Here is a 17138-nt window from a genome sequence, read left to right as displayed (position 1 = left end):
AGGCAGCCAGGCCAGGTGGACTCTCCTCACAGGCCTTGCTCCCCTCGCCCCCAGTTCCCTCTCTTCCCAGCCCGCCCTCCCCCCACCCGTGCCGAAAGGGCTTTGGCCTGGATCGGTGGGCTGGACGTTGAGCAGGGCAAATCTCTGGAGAGTCTACCTTGGGCTACACAGGAAGCAGTGACAGAACAAGGCTGATTCAGCTGGCCATTGGCCAGCCTCCCCCCCTCCTCCTCACTGCCCAGCCATGTGGGACCTGTTGGGATTAACTGGTGCCAGTGGACGAGAGTCCCTGGAAGGGGAATGGCTCAGTTTGCCCCGTGTCCAAAGATGGCAGAAAAAATGTGAGCGCAGGATCCAGGCATTGATCGGGTTGCTTTGCAAAATATTTAGATGCTTTTAAATTCTGCACAACAGATGAAGGGAAGGTTGGGGCAAAGTTGCTTTTGTCATCGCCGCTGGAGTTTTCTTTGCTCGTGGGGGGAGAGGGGAAGGGGCCTAGGCCTTACGCCCCTCTGGTTCTCCAGCCTTTTACCTTCCCTGCGCTTTGGCGCATTTGAGACCCCGACTGCAGGAGGGCTGTGGAGGTGGGGGGGGTCATTGCTCTGGGAAGATAAAACGAAGCAAGTCTCTGTGCCTCTTGGAGGCCTCTGGCTGGAGAAAGGTAGTCAGTCACTGGGCTCCGATGGACGCCCAGCAGCTTCGCCCTTCAGACAATACGCTAATCACAGCAGGGCAGCTGCTGTGGGTTCTTCAGGGTGGCTTCAGTTAGGAGGCCCTGGTTGCTGGAAGAGGCTCAGTAGAGCCAGGGAAGGTTTCGGGCTCAGAAGACCCTGGTTTGTCTGCCCATCTCCTCCCTTCTGGAGTCCCCAAAGATGCCAGGGGGAAGCCGCTTCGATGGTGCAGGCGTGAGCGTGGCATCTGGAGAACATCTGGCATCCCTTTTCCCTTCGCTTCCAGGCACCCAAAGGCATCACTGCAGAGCTGCCTTTGTGCAAACCTGCAAAGATGGGTGGAGTCGGGGGCAGCCCCCCCAGGCGTGATTGCCAGGCACCATGGCCAGTCTTGGCAGCTCTCTCACCACCATCCCCTGCTCCGTTTCCTCTGGCGCCACCATGTCGCCTGCTCCCCTCCTGCCCCTTTGCCGGGCAACCCATCGGTCCTCGGTAGGGAGAGGCAGTGGAAAAGCCTCCGGTCCCCTGTAACTTTCCCCAGGAAGGAGGGGGCAGGGGGTGCTGCAACTGCCTCAGTGCCCATGTGGGCAGGCAAGACAGCCTGGCAGTTTGAGCACCCTGGCTGGAGTTTTCTCCCCTCCCAATGGTGTATCTGAAGGTGGCTTTGGCAGGAGGGCTCTTCTGAATCCGAGGAGTGCTGGAAGCATCTGGCAATCCTTGCCAGGCTACAACCGAGATGCCCTCAGCAGAGAATTGGGGAGCGGCGGGCCAACCCCGCAGCCCTGCGAAGGGAGAACAAAGGCAGCTGCAAGAGGTAGCCGTGTCGCCCAGGCTCGTCTCGGCAGGAAGAGATTGGCTGGGTTTTGCAAGGTGCATCTTTTGACAAGAACGGGAGCATCTGGAGGTGTTCAGCATCGGCTGTCCCAGAAAGAAAGCATTTGGGTCTGCAGAGCCTGGCTCTGTACACAAGGAAACCCTCAACTCTGCGGGGGCCTGCTTCTTCCCGGCAGCCCCTCCGGTGGCTCCCAGCGGCCTCCTGGCTCATTAAAGACTTTTAGGGGAAAGGAAATCTGCAGAGCCAGGTGATTATGGTGCTGCCGCGAAAGGGTTGCTGTTTGTGGCCTTTTAAATTCCTGACTGGAAGGTCCTTTGGATGTTTTGCAAAGCAGATTGATTATGGAGGCTTTTCTCATGGCAAAACACGAGAAAAGGGCCGTCACTTGGCACAGTTTTCTTAAAAATGCTTGGCGGCCATTGCTGATCAGGAGATGCAAGGATTGCGATGGGGGTGTGTGAATAGGCCTATCTGCAAATGCGTAATGAAAGATCTCAAATATTTGGCTGAGTCGGACGGGGTCTTTGATGGAATCGAAACTGGAAGCCCTGTGGACACAGACTTCCCAATTTTGCTTGTGACCGAGGACCCGGGCCAAGGGGGAGCTGCCTGGACAGATGGGGACCCTCGGCCAGCAGCTGGCTTCCGTGTGCCGCGAGGGGCAAGCGAGGGTGCAATATTAAGGAAAGGATTTGTAGGTAATAATCACAGTAATAGCCCTAGCCCAAGTTAATTTTTCCCACCATTATCTGATATTTAACGTTTAAAAGGAGACAGCTGGCGAAGCGAGCGATGCCAGGGCAGAGCCTTCAGTGAAGACGCTGCTCTGATGCCAGAAATGCCCTCGGCTACGGCTTTTGCAAACATGATGCAATTTTTTCTTCCGCGCAATAAAATGAACGGAATTAGAATGAGCTTGTTGTTTTATTCAATTATTTGCAAATTTACTTACTTGAAAGGAGAAACACGGAAAACCACACCCTTTTTTAATCTGCCTGACTCATGTTCACAGCATTATTTTATTCCTTCTAAATTAAATTCTTTTAAATGCACCAAACGTGTGACTGATACAAACCAAATCTACAGCAAAGAAGGAAAAAAACCCCTGAGAAATCTTCCGGTGCACCGTTTGGTCGCTTTGATGACCGGATGAAAGAACTCGTAACTGATCCAATCGGTTGTAATAATTACAGCCGCATATATCGGCAAACTTCCAAGCGTCTCTTTTCTGTTCTTTGGGGCGGGGAGCCTCCCTCTCGGGGCGAGCGATGCCTCCGCCGCGGCTCCAGGGGCGTCGGGGTCAGCGGGTTATGGGAACGGAGGAAGCGAGTCAGGCAGGGAGTTAGAGCCGAGGGGCGGCGCAGCAGAGCAGCCTCCCCCCCCCCGCCCCGGAGACGCAGCCCAGCGCCGCCCCCCCCGCTCCTCCTCCTCCTCCTCCTCCTCCTCCTCCTTCCGCGGCGGCCGGGCCAGCGAGCGGCGAGCCGGCGGCGTGCAGCCGCGCGAGGAGACGCCGCGCCGGGCCGTTGCGCCGAGGACGATGCCGGCCGCCTAGAGCCCCGCGGCCATGCCCCCCGAGGGGCGCCCCTGCTGCGGGGCCGGGCCGGGCCGGGGGCGGCGCGGGCGGTAGCCGGAGGGGCGTCGGGGGTCCCGGGCCGGCGGGCCCCGCCAAGATGGCAGACCTGGAGGCGGTGTTGGCGGACGTTAGCTATCTCATGGCCATGGAGAAGAGCCGCAGCTCCCCCGCCGCCCGGGCCAGCAAGAAGATCGCCCTGCCGGAGCCCAGGTGAGGCGGCGCGGCCCGGGCGGCGGGGGAGCCAGCGGGACGGAGGGCGGCTCTCTGGGCCGGGCAGCCGCCGTGCCGGGGGAGCCCCTTTTCTCGGCCCTTCGGAGGCCCCCACCCCGGCAGCCTCCATCTTGCCGCCTTTCTGGTGCCAGCAGGGAGGGGAGGGCTGGCAGCCCCCTCCCCAACTCCCAGCAACGGCCTCCTTCCCCGCCTCCAGCAGCCCCCCCCCCGGAGGCGCGAAAGGGCGCCCCTTCTCCTTCAATTAGCCCCCCCGCCTTACGAGGCAGCCCCCCCCCGAACTGCTCCCTCACCCTGGGACCGTCCCGTCCTCCAGTTGCCCAAAAGGGGCTGGAATCCAGGGGGCTCCACGGGGGGGGGGATGAGCAAGGTCTCCAGGTGGCACCGCACCCCCTCCCCAAAATTGGCCTGAGCAGCCCCAGACCAGCTGCTGCTTCCAATAGCCGGCTGTGCCTTTCAATGTGTCTGAGCGGATGTGGACGTATCTTTTGGGGGGGGCTAAACTTGTCTATTGGCCAACTTTTCCTCCTCCAGGTAATATGCAAACACTAGAGTGACCCCCCAGATTCAGGGTGGCCCCTCCCTGACTGGGCACCCTTCTTGTCAGTCCCTCATACCGCTTTGCTCGGAGGCCTCTCCGGATCCCCCCATGGCCCCTGCCAGCTGCCAGTGGTGGAGTCAACCTCTGGCCCTAGGACCCGGTTGTCATACCAAGCCACCATTTATGGCTTATAAGGCTGCCTTCAAACCCAGCCTGTTCAGCTGAAACCCAACAACAGGTCCTTGGGCAGTGTGTGAACTTGGCTTAGGGGTCTGGCCTTGGTGTCTCTCTTTGCTGCTGCCTTCCCGCCCAGTTCTTAGAGTCAGGGTTGTCCCCCGTTGGTCTTTAGCCGAAGGGTCCTGACGCTGGATTCCCAGCTAAGAAATCCGCCCTGCATTCTTGGCCAAATCGTTGCAAATTTGGAGGCCGCTGCTCTGAGCCGGGGCCTGTTGTCCGGCAGCAGACTGAGCGTCTTGGCTTTGTCCCTGCAGTTGGCGGAAGCTGCTGCACCTGCTCCCCACCTTGCTTCCTCCCCCAGGGAAACCGGAACGGCTGAACTGGGACGGGCCCTGGAGGGCCCTTTCCTCAAGCCAGTCCCTGGGATGGAAATGGGCTCCGTGGCCCCGGGGAATCCCTCCGGGTACTGCTTGACCAGGGGAAGCAGAGACCGACTTGGAGACGGGGATCCCGGGGAACCCAGTTGCCACCTCTTGCCTGGGTCTCCTGCCCACGTGACTTCCTTCTGCATGGCTGGCTCCTCTCCTTGAGAGGGAGATCCAAGGGCAAATTCCAAGAGGGAGGAAGAGGGGGCTCTGCTGCCCACCCCACCCTAGAGGAGGGGAGGCTACCCGTGGAATCAGGAGAGGCCTGCTGGGATCAGAAAACATCCCTTCCTCTTTTGGGTTTCACTTGTGTGAACTGGGAGGTGGGTTCCTGCATGTTTGGTGGCTGTTTCTGGATCGTGGGTGGACGGGGGCAGTGAAAGCAAAGGGCCAAAGCTGTTCTTAGACCAGAATGCTCCAACTTGGTGTTTCCGTCATTCCCAGCTTCCGGAGATCCTGGATTTTTGCTCTTTGAAGATAAGAGAGAGAGGAAGTTGCCGTTTCTCAGTCTGCTCAAATCGAAGCACGCTGGCTGGGGAATTCTGGGAGTTGAAGTCTGCACAGCTTAAAAGTTGCTGAGGTTGAGAGAAGCAGGTGAAAGTCCCAGCTGACTCTCACCAAGAAATGAAAGAATGAGAGTGGGGGGATTTTCAAAACTCCTCTCAGACAAACTCTCCCATCTGTATTATTTATATTTTCTACAGCAAGAACTCTGGGTTGATTTTTTTTCTTGCCAATCGGCAGAACAGGAGTTCTGTGGCTTTTAAAATGAGCATCCAGACTGATGGCAGACTGGCTGTGGCTTGGCCAGGGAGAGCAGTGCCAGGGACAGCGGGCAGTTCTTGTCTGCCTAAGAATTGGGGGTCAGGACGGCTTTGGTTGTTGTGGGCTGAAATGTCTGCTCTGCCTTTGCTCCTTTACGCTTTCTGAGGGGGGGGGCGGATGGCCGGGTGCAGCCGGGGAAGAGTGGAGTCAGGCGCCCACTTAGGGCTCCCCTGGGGCACGTCTGGAGCACAAGGCACTTCTGCTTGGCTCTTGCAGGCTCAAGGAGGGAGAATGCCGCCTTAATTGACTTTTTCTCTCCTGCCTAATGCAACCTGTTGGTAAAGGGAGGCTTCAGAGGGAAGCCTTAAGCCTTGCAAGCTGAGAAAGGGGTGGGTGTCTGTCCCTGGTGATGAATGAAGGCAAACATCTTCCACCCTGTGTGTAGCTGCTGCTGATGTGCTTGAGCAGCAGGGCTCGCCCGGAGCTACAGAGGAGACAAATGTCTCCCTCTCCCGCTTCTTCCCCTGTTTCCAAAGACCCCTGGCGAACGGTTGCTGCAGGGGGTCACGCGGCCCTGTTAGCCCCGCAGAGCTCCACTAGTAACCCGGCTCCTGAGGAGTTCGCCCATCTTTCAAACGTAGCCAGGACTAACCCATTTCTTCTTCTCTGCCTTTCAGCATCCGCAGCGTGATGCAGAAGTATTTGAAGGAGAGGGGAGAGCTGGCCTTTGACAAGGTCTTCAATCAGAAGATCGGTAAGTCTCGAGGGGAACTGGGGTCCAGGATCACGCAGGGCGATGCCCAGCCTGAGCTTGGGGACTTTGCCTTGCTGGGACCAGGAGCCAAGCTGGACCTCCAAGCGCTTCAGGGGAGGGATTGTGACAGTGTGCAGATGTCTGAGCTGGTGCGCAGTGGGTGGCTGAGCCGTGGCCTTGCTGGGTGACCCCCCCCCCCCGCTGCCAGCAACGTGCACAGACCCTTGTGCAGCCCAGAGGAGCTGCTGAGCAGGTGTTCTGGCTCAGGCACTGGCTTTGGCCAGCTACGGCAGATCCCTAAACAGGCTCGCCCAGCGGGACAGTGGTGCCCAAACGGGCAACTCTGTGGCAGAGCCGGACCCTCGCCTGCTTCTCGCCTTCAGGATTTTGCCCGCAGCGGCTGAAGCTTCCTGGAGGGAGCCTGATGTGTGACGGGCTGTTCGAGTTGCACGGCACGGCTGCGTGTGTGGGTGTCCGGCAGCGCAGGCTTAGTGCTTGCTTTCGGTGGGGCTTTGCCTCCAGCAGCTCAGTGTGTAGAAATCCCGGGAAAGATTGCCCTTAGAAGTGTAAACAATGCCAGGGAGACGCTGAGCCAGAGTGTCTCATGCCTGCAAAGCCAAATCCCTAAGCAGGCTTTGTGAATAATCCGGCCAATTGCTCCGGGCCCTTCGGAAGGGGAGGTTCTCCCCGTTTCATTCTTGTTCCGATATGATCAGATTGGGGCTTAAGAAATCCTGGCCTCACGACGAGACGGGACCTGGAGGCTGGCGGTAGGAAGTCTTCTCTGGCGCCTGGAAAAGATGAACCCTTAGATCAGGGGCTCGGATTGGAAAGCGGCCCTTGCCGCGGTTTCCTCTGTGCTGACCTTCTCTGAAGGTGCTTGTTTGAATCCCCACGTGAGAATTATTTAAAAGATGGCTGCCCCGGCTGGCTCTTCGGCCCATGCGCTGCTCGGGCTGGCATTTCACAGTCTCAGCGGAGGCTTCTATGCGATTTATTTTCATTCTGATCAGTTTCCCCTCTCCTCCTTTTCTTCTTCCCTGCGGAGGGAAGATGCTTCTCCTCTTCCAGTGTGTGGCTGTGCAGCTCCTTGCAAGCTAGCAGCCATCTCTGTGTTTTTCGTGGCTCCGACTTCCCTTTCCTGGAGGGACAGACACGGGAGATGAAAGCTGGTGCCCCTGCCTGGGATCAGGCCTTCTCCTCCTTTCACAGCTGTGACCGCTGCTCGTTTGTCTCCTAGGATTCCTCTTGTTCAGAGACTTTTGCCAGACTGACCTTGAGGAAGGCGTTCCGCAGCTGAAGTTTTACGAAGAGGTGGGACCACGCACTTTTCTGATTCTCCCGGGCAGCTGGAGGTCTTTTTTAAAGAGATGAAAAGGGTCTTAGTGTGTTTAAGGAATCGGTGGAGTAATGGTGCGTTTAGACACTGAGTAAATCTGATCAGAGGACGGTGTGGCAAAGAGCAGAGAGAGAGGGGGGGAGCCTCCGCATTCCAGGAAAGTCATCTGCTGCTCTGTGAGTCACGCGGCAAAGTGTGATTCACCCTGGCTGTCAGGTAACGGGCGCTTTCTCAGGATGGCTTTCCAGAAGTTGTGTAGGCTGGTGTTGAGTTCTGCAAATGCTCTCTGTGGAAAGCCCACCCCGGGCTTTTCACTCCCGATCTGCAGCCCACCCAGAGGCGCCCCCCACCCTTGGGCAAAGCCTGGGCTTAACCCGCCCTTCGCCCTGTTGGCTCTTGCAGATCAAAGAGTACGAGAAACTGGACTCGGAGGAGGATCGTCTCATCCGGAGCCGCCAAATCTACGACACCTTCATAATGAAGGAGCTGCTGTCCTGCTCCCATGTGAGTAGTGGGTGGCCATCCCAACGCAGCCGGGCCCAGGGGGAGGTCCGGTGCCTTCCGCCCGGTCCAGCTTGGAAATCTTGGTCCCTGAGGGAGTCTCTGTTCGACTTGGGGTGGCTGGGACCCCACGGTTTGGGGTGTTGCTTGCCCCGGCGCTTCATTGAACAAAGGGGCCATTGGTGGGGGGGGTCTCAGAGCCCCCCTTTTGTGCTCCTCCTGCCTGAAAGGGTGAAGAGAGGCACCCCAGTCATGCTGGAAATGTTCTCAAGTCTTTTCTGTCCCCCAAAATACCCGAATGACTAAATACGAGTCCTTTCCCTGCAGCCCTTTTCAAAACAAGCCGTCAGTCACGTGCAGACCCGCTTGGCCAAGAAGCAGGTCCCAATCACCCTTTTCCAGGTGAATGCGAGATTCGTTTGTCTTTGCGGAATGACAGTTTTAATCAATCTGTGGACTGAAGTGACTCACTTGTGCAGAAAGCAAGGAACGGTTAAGATCCCGTTCCAGAAGAGAGATGGACTCTTAGTCTACATCAGCGTTTCACAAGTTGATAGCCTTAAAATGTATTGAATTCTGATGCCCATCATCCTCAGCCAGTACAGGCATAGCCCCAGTTGATTCCCCAGACTGGGGAAAGTTGATTTTATTATTGGGTTTGTGGTATGTAAGCCAGTGTGGTTTGGATAATTGCAATATTCTTGGCTTCCCCCCCCCCCCCCGTAGCCCTACTTAGAAGAAATCTGTGACAGCTTGCGAGGAAGCATTTTCCAGCTCTTTCTGGAAAGGTAGGGCTCGGATGGCGTCTTCCTTCTCTGCCGTGCCCCCCCCACTGATGGCCCTCGGGGGTCTCTGCAGGATGAGGAAGGAGGAGATGGCCGCTGGGATGGGATGCTGTGGGTGTTCTGGGAGGGTGGACCTTCTCCAATGTGGGTGCCCTCTTTGGGGCTACTTGCACCCCAGATGTTTCCTGCAAAATGAACAACAGGAACCTTTGCATTGTATTGGGGGGGCGCATCTACAAAGGGACTTCAGAAATAAGCGCACTTATTTTTAAATTAAAAACTAGAGAATTGAGTTCTCTGAATTGCAGTGTTCAGTTTCCCCCCCCCCCCCCCGAGTCATTTCAGCACTTTTTAAAATGCTTTTCTAATAGAATCTTAAGGGATTAGGAAATATGGAAGCTTGATATTCTTTCAGCAGTGATTTTTACTGGAATCTCTCCCACGTTTTAGGAGAAGCATCATAAGCAACTCTGATTTCAGGACACCTGATTAGGAAAAAAAATAGCTGATCAAGAGACCTTTTTAAAATCAGAAACTTGATTTTGTTTTCTTTTTCCAATTCATCTTAGGAGAAAATTTTGTTTTTACTGTGGTCATGGACTATAACCTTTTCCGCTCTTTCTTATTTCCAGTGATAAGTTTACAAGATATTGTCAGTGGAAAAACGTGGAGCTGAACGTTCACGTAAGTATTTTCTGATCTTTGAGGCGTGTTTTGCCGGATGTACGTCTATAAAACCAGGAATGGGCGGATTCGTCGCTGAGGGTTGTTTCAGCAAGGGCCATCTCAGAGGGGTCAATGTGATCCAGAAATATTCTTTAGCCAGAGTGCCAGTTTGGGATGACCCCACAGTATTGGGCAGTAAGAGTTCAGCATGTAATCGTGCACTGCAAAGGTTTTGCCAAATGTGTCCCTGTGAAGCTTGAGAAGATCAGGGGGAGAGTGGTTCTACGTTGTCGCCCTCTTCTCTCCACAGCTGACCATGAATGACTTCAGTGTCCATCGGATTATTGGAAGAGGCGGCTTTGGAGAAGTCTACGGTTGCCGTAAAGCGGACACAGGGAAAATGTCAGTTGCGTTGCTTGTCTGTGTGATGAGAGAAACGTGAACTGTTCCAGACAAAGCCATTAGAAATCAGAGGGGGTGGGGTTAGGCTTACTGCCTTACGTGCTTCATTCCCCCAGTGCTCCAGGAGTTGGAGGAAGGTTTTCTCTTTCAAAAGTCATCTTCCCCTCTTGCTTGAGTCGCGCTTCAGCTGTGGCCCAAACGTTTTCTCGGTTTTTAAACCCAAAATGTTTAAAGGCGACTGATTGCTTAACTGTGGGAAGGCTTGTTGCGCTGGTGCTGCCCCCGTGGACTCGGTCAGGACAGGTCAGCCCAAACTCTGAATGGAGAGCACGATTGCCCTGCTTGAGAAATCCCTGGCTTTCATCCTTTTAATTCATAAACCAGCAAATCGCAGAGCGAGTCCTGGGAGCAAGCGAGGATGCAGCCCGGCCCTTTCACATCCTGGGGCGGCCTCAGCCTCTTTGTGCAACTTCTCAGGTACGCCATGAAATGCTTGGATAAGAAGAGGATCAAGATGAAGCAGGGGGAGACCTTGGCCTTGAATGAACGCATCATGCTCTCCCTGGTCAGCACTGGGGTGAGTACGTGGTCCTCCGGTCAGGTTGCAGTGCAGGGGGAAACGCGGAGGTCTCCCTCACGGTGGCCTCTTGCAGGAAAGCTGCGGCTTTTTTGAGCAGCCTGAAGCTCTGCCACAGGAGTTGGCTCTTGCAGAAATCCTGGGGGATCCTGGAGCAAGAACGCCACCATTGGGGCCCCCAATTTGGTCAGTCCATCAGGAGCTGGGCAGCCCCTCTCCTTTCCTGCCCGGCTCACGGCCTCTCTCACGGTGGGTGGTGGGCCATTGTGCCTGGGAGGGGCTCTTTGCATCATGCCAATCTCAGTCTCTCCTCCTCCCCCCCAAGGACTGTCCTTTCATTGTATGCATGACGTACGCCTTCCACACACCGGACAAGCTGTGCTTCATTCTGGACTTGATGAATGGTAAGTGACTGACTCGGTCTGCTGCTGGCCTGCAGGGAGTGGGGCCAGGGCGTGTGTGTCTCTTGGATATGTGCGGAGAGGAAGGCCCAGGCCACAGAGACTGCCACAGCAGGGGCTGTCCGTGGGGGTCTGGAAAGGCCATCCCAAGGACTCCCGCAGGGCCCAGGCGGTGCGGCTTGATCCTGGGGATTTTCCGCACAGAGAGCTGCTGTTGAGGTTGGCCCTTCTTGGCCTTAGGTGGAGACCTGCACTATCACCTCTCTCAGCACGGGGTCTTTTCGGAGAAGGAGATGCGCTTCTACGCCACCGAGATCATCCTTGGGCTGGAACACATGCACAGCCGCTCCGTGGTCTACCGAGACCTGAAGGTAACCCCTGCCAGGTTTCTGCAAAGGGCGCAACGGGCCCTGTGGGCTGAGGGGACGCTCTTTCAGGCCAGTGTTGCAAGGTCTGCAAGGTTCTGGGGCTTTACGGAGACCTTGCGCCCGTCTGCTTGCCCTCCCCTCCCCTCCTCTCGGGACGTCTCGGCAAAGGGCTCAGAGGAGGGCTGGGCTCCACTCTCAGCCGTCTGGCGTGACTTTCTCTGCATTTGCCCTCGTCCTTGGGCTGCTGCTCTGCCTGGCCGCTTGCCTGGCAGAGCCACAGGTGCCTCTGGGTTTCTCCCCAGCCGGCCAATATCCTTCTGGATGAACACGGCCACGTGAGGATCTCCGACCTAGGCCTAGCTTGTGATTTCTCCAAGAAGAAGCCCCACGCCAGTGTGTGAGTAGAGAAGGATGGCCTGCTCTGCAGGGGGGAAGCCTGTCAGCCGAGCCCTGAGTTTGGCTGCCCCCCCCCAGCAGCAGCTCCCCCTGGATGCCTTCTGTGGGCAATGGCAGAGTTTGCGCCTGGGGCCTGTGCTCAAGGAAGAAGGCGGCTCCCCCTTTGCTGCTCCTGGGCATCCCCCCCCCGCCTGGTGGCCTTGGTCTCTTCTGCAGGCCCGTCCCATGTGTGCATCCCTTTTCCAGTGGAACTCATGGCTACATGGCTCCGGAGGTGCTGCAGAAGGGAACGGCCTACGACAGCACGGCCGATTGGTTCTCCCTGGGCTGCATGCTGTTCAAGCTTCTCAGAGGGTGAGTCCGGCCCCCTCGGACTGGCCGAGCCTCCTCGGCCAGGGTGCTGCTCCTGGGGGGGGAGGGGGGGCGCTGAGGGACGAAACCTCGGTTTACATCTGGAAGGGAGGAAAGTCACCGCTGGCTCCTCCGGGGCCCGGGAGATGAGCAGCTGGCCGTTAATATAGGGGGCTAATAATTTCCCCCTTCTCTGCCCTGCTGAGTCTCAGCTTGCGCCTGTGTCCTCCTCCTCCTCCTCCTCCTCCTCCTCCCGGCAGGCACAGCCCTTTCAGACAACACAAAACCAAAGACAAGCACGCGATCGACCGCCTGACGCTCACTGCAGTAAGTGGGGCTTCCGAGCGGCGGGTCAGGCCCCCTTCCTTTGCGCTCAGCAGGCACACTTCCTCATCGACTGCGCCCAGCAGTTTTAAAGACATGAACAAAAACGCAAGAACCGGCAGGGCCAGAGGCATTTCATGGCACTGTATTCTGGGGCTTAGAAGGAAATTAACGGTGCAGGTAAAGCCGCAGGCTCCAGTCTGCGTGTGCTGCGGCTGCAGCTCTCCTACCTTGGGGGGGGGGGGGTTTCTGTCCTGGAAGCCTCGCGGGGCCCCCCGGCCTTCCATTTTGGGGGAGCCAAGGTCTCCGGCACAGGGGATCCGCCGGGTACTCTTGGAAGATCGTAAAGCTGCCTCTCGGGGCAGATCCAGCTCCCCCCAGAACACTCTCCTTTGCTCCCCCCTGCCCAGAACGTGGAGCTACCGGATTCCTTTTCGCCTGAACTCAAGACTCTCCTGGGGGGGCTTCTCCAGCGGGACGTCGCGAAGCGGCTCGGCTGCCAAGGTGGTGGGTGAGTCCCCACTGGAAAAGGGGAGGAACGGGGGCGGTGGGGGGCTCCGTGGTTTACCCAACCTAATTGGCTAAAGAACCTTGCGTGTATTTTGCAAAAATCCTGATGCTCTTCCATGCCAGTTCAAATAATTGCAGAGAGGGAAGGGCCCCATTGACTGCTCCCCACCTGCAGCTGGAGCCCCCCTCCCTTTTAGCCAGGGCTGAGCCCCGAAAACAAAGGGGCTCCTGGTTGGGCCCCTGAGCCTCTCCTGGGCCAAACTCCTCTGGCTGTGTTGGGGAAGGGCTCTTTGTGGGACCAAAGTGGATTATTCCAAGGCCGACTCCTGGTTTGTCCAGCCCAGATCTTCTCACAGCCACCCGCCTACCCTGTCAGGTGGATGCTGGCAGGGCGGGCCCCTGCGCTTCGATTGGGCAGTGCCTGAGTTCCTGTCCCTGGCATTGGTCCTTGAAGATGATTATCACCGGGGGATCCATTTTTCCTACTGCGGGGCTGGATCCAGCCGCTCGGGGTAGGAGACGGGACAGCCGCGCTCACTTTGTGTTTGTGCTTCATCCCACAGTGCCCAGGAGGTCAAGGCTCACCCTTTCTTCCAAGGAATTGATTGGCAGCACGTTTACCTGCAAAAGGTGAGCCCAGCGGTGACCCCTCCGCATGCAGACCCCTTTCCCCGACAGATGATGATGCTACAGAAATTCTGAATGAACACTTCGCTGGCCCTTCATTGCTGAATTTCGAACCCGATTGCTAAGACCTGGTTTATGTTGAAGCTTCTGATGCCGCCCTTATAAATAAACGAAAGCCAGGATTTTCATCTCTGCAGGCAGCCCGTTTGTAACTCTGCTCTCCTTGCCTTGCCAGTATTCACCCCCCCTGGTCCCCCCCAGGGGAGAAGTCAATGCGGCGGATGCTTTTGACATTGGCTCCTTCGATGAAGAGGACACAAAGGGCATTAAGGTGGGTGGGGGGGCTTTTGGGAGGAGGAGGGGGGCCGATGATGGGCAGGAGAGGATAAGGCTGGTACGGCGCTGGGCATCCAATGCTACCTCAGCCTTACGCCCTGGTGGAATGAAGGCTGTTTAAGGCCAGGGGGCCTCCTGAGGACTAGTGTGCTGGTTGGCTCCTCGAGGTGCTGCGTAGGAGCTGCGTGTCGCTTGCAAACCAGGGGATGGTTCTGGAAGCGAATCCTTTCTCTCCTCTCCCTGCTGCCAGCTGCTGGATTGCGACCAAGAGCTGTACAAGAACTTTCCCCTGGTGATTTCTGAGCGTTGGCAGCAGGAAGTGGCCGAAACGGTGTTTGAGGCGGTGAACGCCGACACGGACAAGGTGGAGATGCGGAAGCGAGCAAAGAACAAGCAGCTGGGCCACGAGGAAGGTACACCTCAGCTACCCCAAGGACCCAGGTGTTGCCACCCTCCGTTGGCAGGGTGGGCCACTGAGCTGCCTCCTGCCCAGGAAGGGCAAAACTGTAACTGCTGGGCTTTTGCCAGCTATGCGTTCCTTAAGAAGTGTATGTCCATCCATGGCGGTGGCTCTCCCACTGGGCAGCCCTTCAGCTCGGGCCCAGCCCAGCCCAGCCCAGCCCTCCTCCTGCTTCGCGTGCCAGCTGTGGGGGATGTCCAGACGGGTCCCTTCTGTCTTACTCATGGCGGCTTCCCCCCCTCCCCCAGATTATGCTCTGGGGAAGGACTGCATCATGCACGGCTACATGCTGAAGCTGGGGAACCCCTTCCTGACGCAGTGGCAGAGGCGCTACTTCTACCTCTTCCCCAACCGGCTGGAGTGGCGAGGGGAAGGAGAGTCCCGGGTGAGTGGTCCCCCCCTGCCCCCGCCCCCACCCCCGCTGCTCGCAGGCTGGGCAACCTCTGGATTCCTTTCGCCCCTCAGCAAAACCTGCTGACGATGGAACAGATCCTCTCGGTGGAGGAGACGCAGGTCAAGGATAAAAAGTGCATCCTGCTCCGAATCAAAGGAGGGAAGCAGTTCGTCCTGCAGTGCGAGGTAACCGGGGTTGGGAGAGGGAGGGGGTATTTGTTGGGAGGGGCTTCGTGGCTCCTACCTCACCAGCAGTTTGAGCTGCTGAAAAAGTGATAGCGTTTTCCTCCCCTGCACCTGGTCTGCAATGCCGGGTTTGTTGGGGGCGGAGGCGGCATCCTCTGCTCTGTGTGGCAGAGATGGTGGGTTCGTTCTGTCCTGGGCAGCCCTCCCTCCCGGGGGCTGGGCGTCGGGGGTCTCTGGGGGGTGCTGCAGCTTCATTTGCTCCCTCCTAGAGCGACCCGGAGTCCCTGCAGTGGAAGAAGGAGCTGACGGAGGCCTTTACGGAGGCCCAGAAGCTGCTGCGAAGGGCGCCCAAGTTCCTGAACAAGTCCCGTTCTGCGGGGGTGGAGCTCACTAAGCCCCCGCTGAGCCATAGGAACAGCAACGGCCTGTGACGGCTCTTGGGGAGGAGGCTGGCTGTCATCCCCCCTCCCCCCGTTGCCCCAGAGTGGGGTCCTGCAAAGGGCAGCGTCTGGGCAGGGGCCAGGCAGGGAGACATGCAAGGGGCAGGGGCTCTGCCAGGCCACGTGGACCGAGGGAGATGCCCAGGCCGGAGGAGCCCAGCCCTCCGGCCCTAGCATTGGGAGAGGGCTCCTGCCTGCTTCATGGGACTGGGATGGCACTGTGGACCTTTGGGGCTCAGTGGGGGTTCCCTGGCTGCGTCCACCCATCCGAAGGGACCTCTGGGTCTCACTGGGGCCCTTCACACATACGGACCAACTGAAGACATGTTTTGTGTGGCTTCCAGTGTTGTGCTGCTGCTGCTGCTTTTCGGCAAAAGTGACTCTGGACTCTGGTTCTATGTCCCTCACCAGCTGCCCAGCCTGCCTTGCCAGCGTCCGCTGTGGGCTCTGCTCTGTTGACCTTGGCCTGGACTGGTGCAAGCAGGAGCTTGGCTGGGGAAATATGGTGATTGTGCGCTTGTGTGTGTCTGTCTGTCTTCCTCGTCTCACACAAGAGTTGCCGGGGAGAGCCACGTGACGAATGCTTTTGTGACTTTTAGTGGCACTTTTAAAAAACACTTTAAACAAATCCAGTAACTAAAAGTGGAGCATGTGAACACTAGAATTAGCCTTCAGGCAATTTCCTTGCCCCCGATGCATGGGGGGCGGGCTGGGTCTCTGGGTGCATTTAAAAGCTGAGGAGTTTGGGCAAGGATGCCCCTTCCTTTCCTAGCTTTTGAGATCAAGAAAGGAGCGTGGCCGACAGCTTCTCCCTGGGCTGGGAGAGGTGTGAATAACGGGGAGGGACTTCATACCTGTAATAATACAAATTATTATCAATTTACTAATGATAATTAGTAAGGGAAACATTTCACTGGGACATTTGATTGGTGGAAGATGGGAAATACGTTCTGAAAACGAAGGTTTGCAGAGTCCTTTTTAAAATTACCTTCCCCGTGGTTACTTGAAAATCCCGCCATCGTCTCTTGCCCGTCCGTAGCAAGTTGCAGCTCCTGGGGCTTCCTGCAAGACCAGCCCTTGCCGGAGGATCTGGCCGTGGTGGCGATGCCACCGATTCGGAGGAGCTGAGGGGCGCCAGGGAGAGCGCACCTGTGCAGCATCTCTTGAGGGCCAATTGCAGCTTACCGTTTCCCCCCCTCCGGCAATGCACTGCTATATTAGAGGTCTGGTTTAGAGCACTTTAACCCTCTCGAATTACAATATATGCATACTCTTTTTGAACTGTGCTGTAGAGAAGAACTTCTAGCTAAAAACCAATAAAAAATGTTGGGATAATATACATTTTGGGAGATCTTAAGATTCTATTGCTTACTTTCAGTATTACACAAAATGGGAGAAATATATCTAAAAAACACTGAAAAATATATGTATAGCCAAAAGTTCATAAAAAATTTTTTGTGCCTGCTGTCATATTCCATGATGTAAATATGTGGTTTAGCACTACTGAATATTAGAGCATCGGATAATTTGTTTTTTTTAAGTGTTAATCTAATAATCAAAGTTTTATTTTGGTACAACATTAAGTTACTTTTGTCTTCAGAAGTAGTTTAAAAAAATCCAAGAATTACGTTTTGACTAAGAGGCATTTTTATGTTATTTATTTTTAAGTCTGGACACCTTGGTTTACTTAATTCCCTGTACATTTTTTTCTTTATCTTATGTATGTTATTTAAGTAACAAGGATCCTTTCCCAGTTGAATTCAATAACTTTTTATTACAGTTTTCATAAACGTGCTGTTCAAACAGGATTTTCTCTGTCCAGCCATCCCCAATAAAACAAGTTCAGAGAAAAAAGATCTCTTTCGTTTTCCCCTCCTCTGGCCTTGGGGGTCTTGGGAATGCACCGGCCTTTTTCCACACGGGGCCGCGTCCGGGATTTGAGGGTCGGTGTAGCCTGCAGGTCTGCCAGGCCGGGCAGGCTGGTTCTGGAGTGCCAGTCTCCAGAGGTGAGCCTGGGCAGGGTCACACCTGGATTTCAGGAAGGAATCGGGGGCTGCCACGGAGAAGGCCAGGTGGAGGTCCCAGGAAGTCTTTAGGAGGGCAGCTC

General features: G+C 56.3%; 1 protein-coding gene across 2 annotated transcripts; it reads left to right on the top strand.

Annotated features, from left to right (window-relative positions):
- Positions 1 to 3176: 3176 nt before the first annotated feature.
- GRK3 (G protein-coupled receptor kinase 3) lies at positions 3177 to 16827 on the top strand (the record flags this gene model as incomplete). 2 transcript variants are annotated; one of them, XM_083373467.1, is made up of 21 exons in its annotated part: positions 3177 to 3289; positions 5893 to 5969; positions 7210 to 7283; positions 7711 to 7812; positions 8137 to 8211; positions 8536 to 8597; positions 9227 to 9278; positions 9571 to 9662; positions 10140 to 10239; positions 10565 to 10643; positions 10881 to 11011; positions 11311 to 11405; positions 11651 to 11758; positions 12016 to 12082; positions 12490 to 12590; positions 13153 to 13219; positions 13452 to 13547; positions 13803 to 13965; positions 14261 to 14397; positions 14478 to 14591; positions 14861 to 16827. In XM_083373467.1, the coding sequence occupies 21 exons, from the start codon at positions 3177 to 3179 to the stop codon at positions 15020 to 15022; spliced, it is 2067 nt and encodes a 688-aa protein (XP_083229593.1). In that variant the 3' UTR covers positions 15023 to 16827. The 2 variants fall into 2 exon arrangements, with proteins under 2 accessions (XP_083229593.1, XP_083229592.1); XM_083373466.1 differs by having other exon boundaries at positions 5893 to 6008.
- Between the last annotated feature and the right edge of the window lie 311 nt (positions 16828 to 17138).

Source organism: Vipera ursinii, assembly GCF_947247035.1.
Source record: "Vipera ursinii genome assembly, chromosome: 14".
Lineage (NCBI taxonomy): Eukaryota > Metazoa > Chordata > Lepidosauria > Squamata > Viperidae > Vipera > Vipera ursinii.
This window is presented reverse-complemented; position numbering and strand designations above follow the sequence as displayed.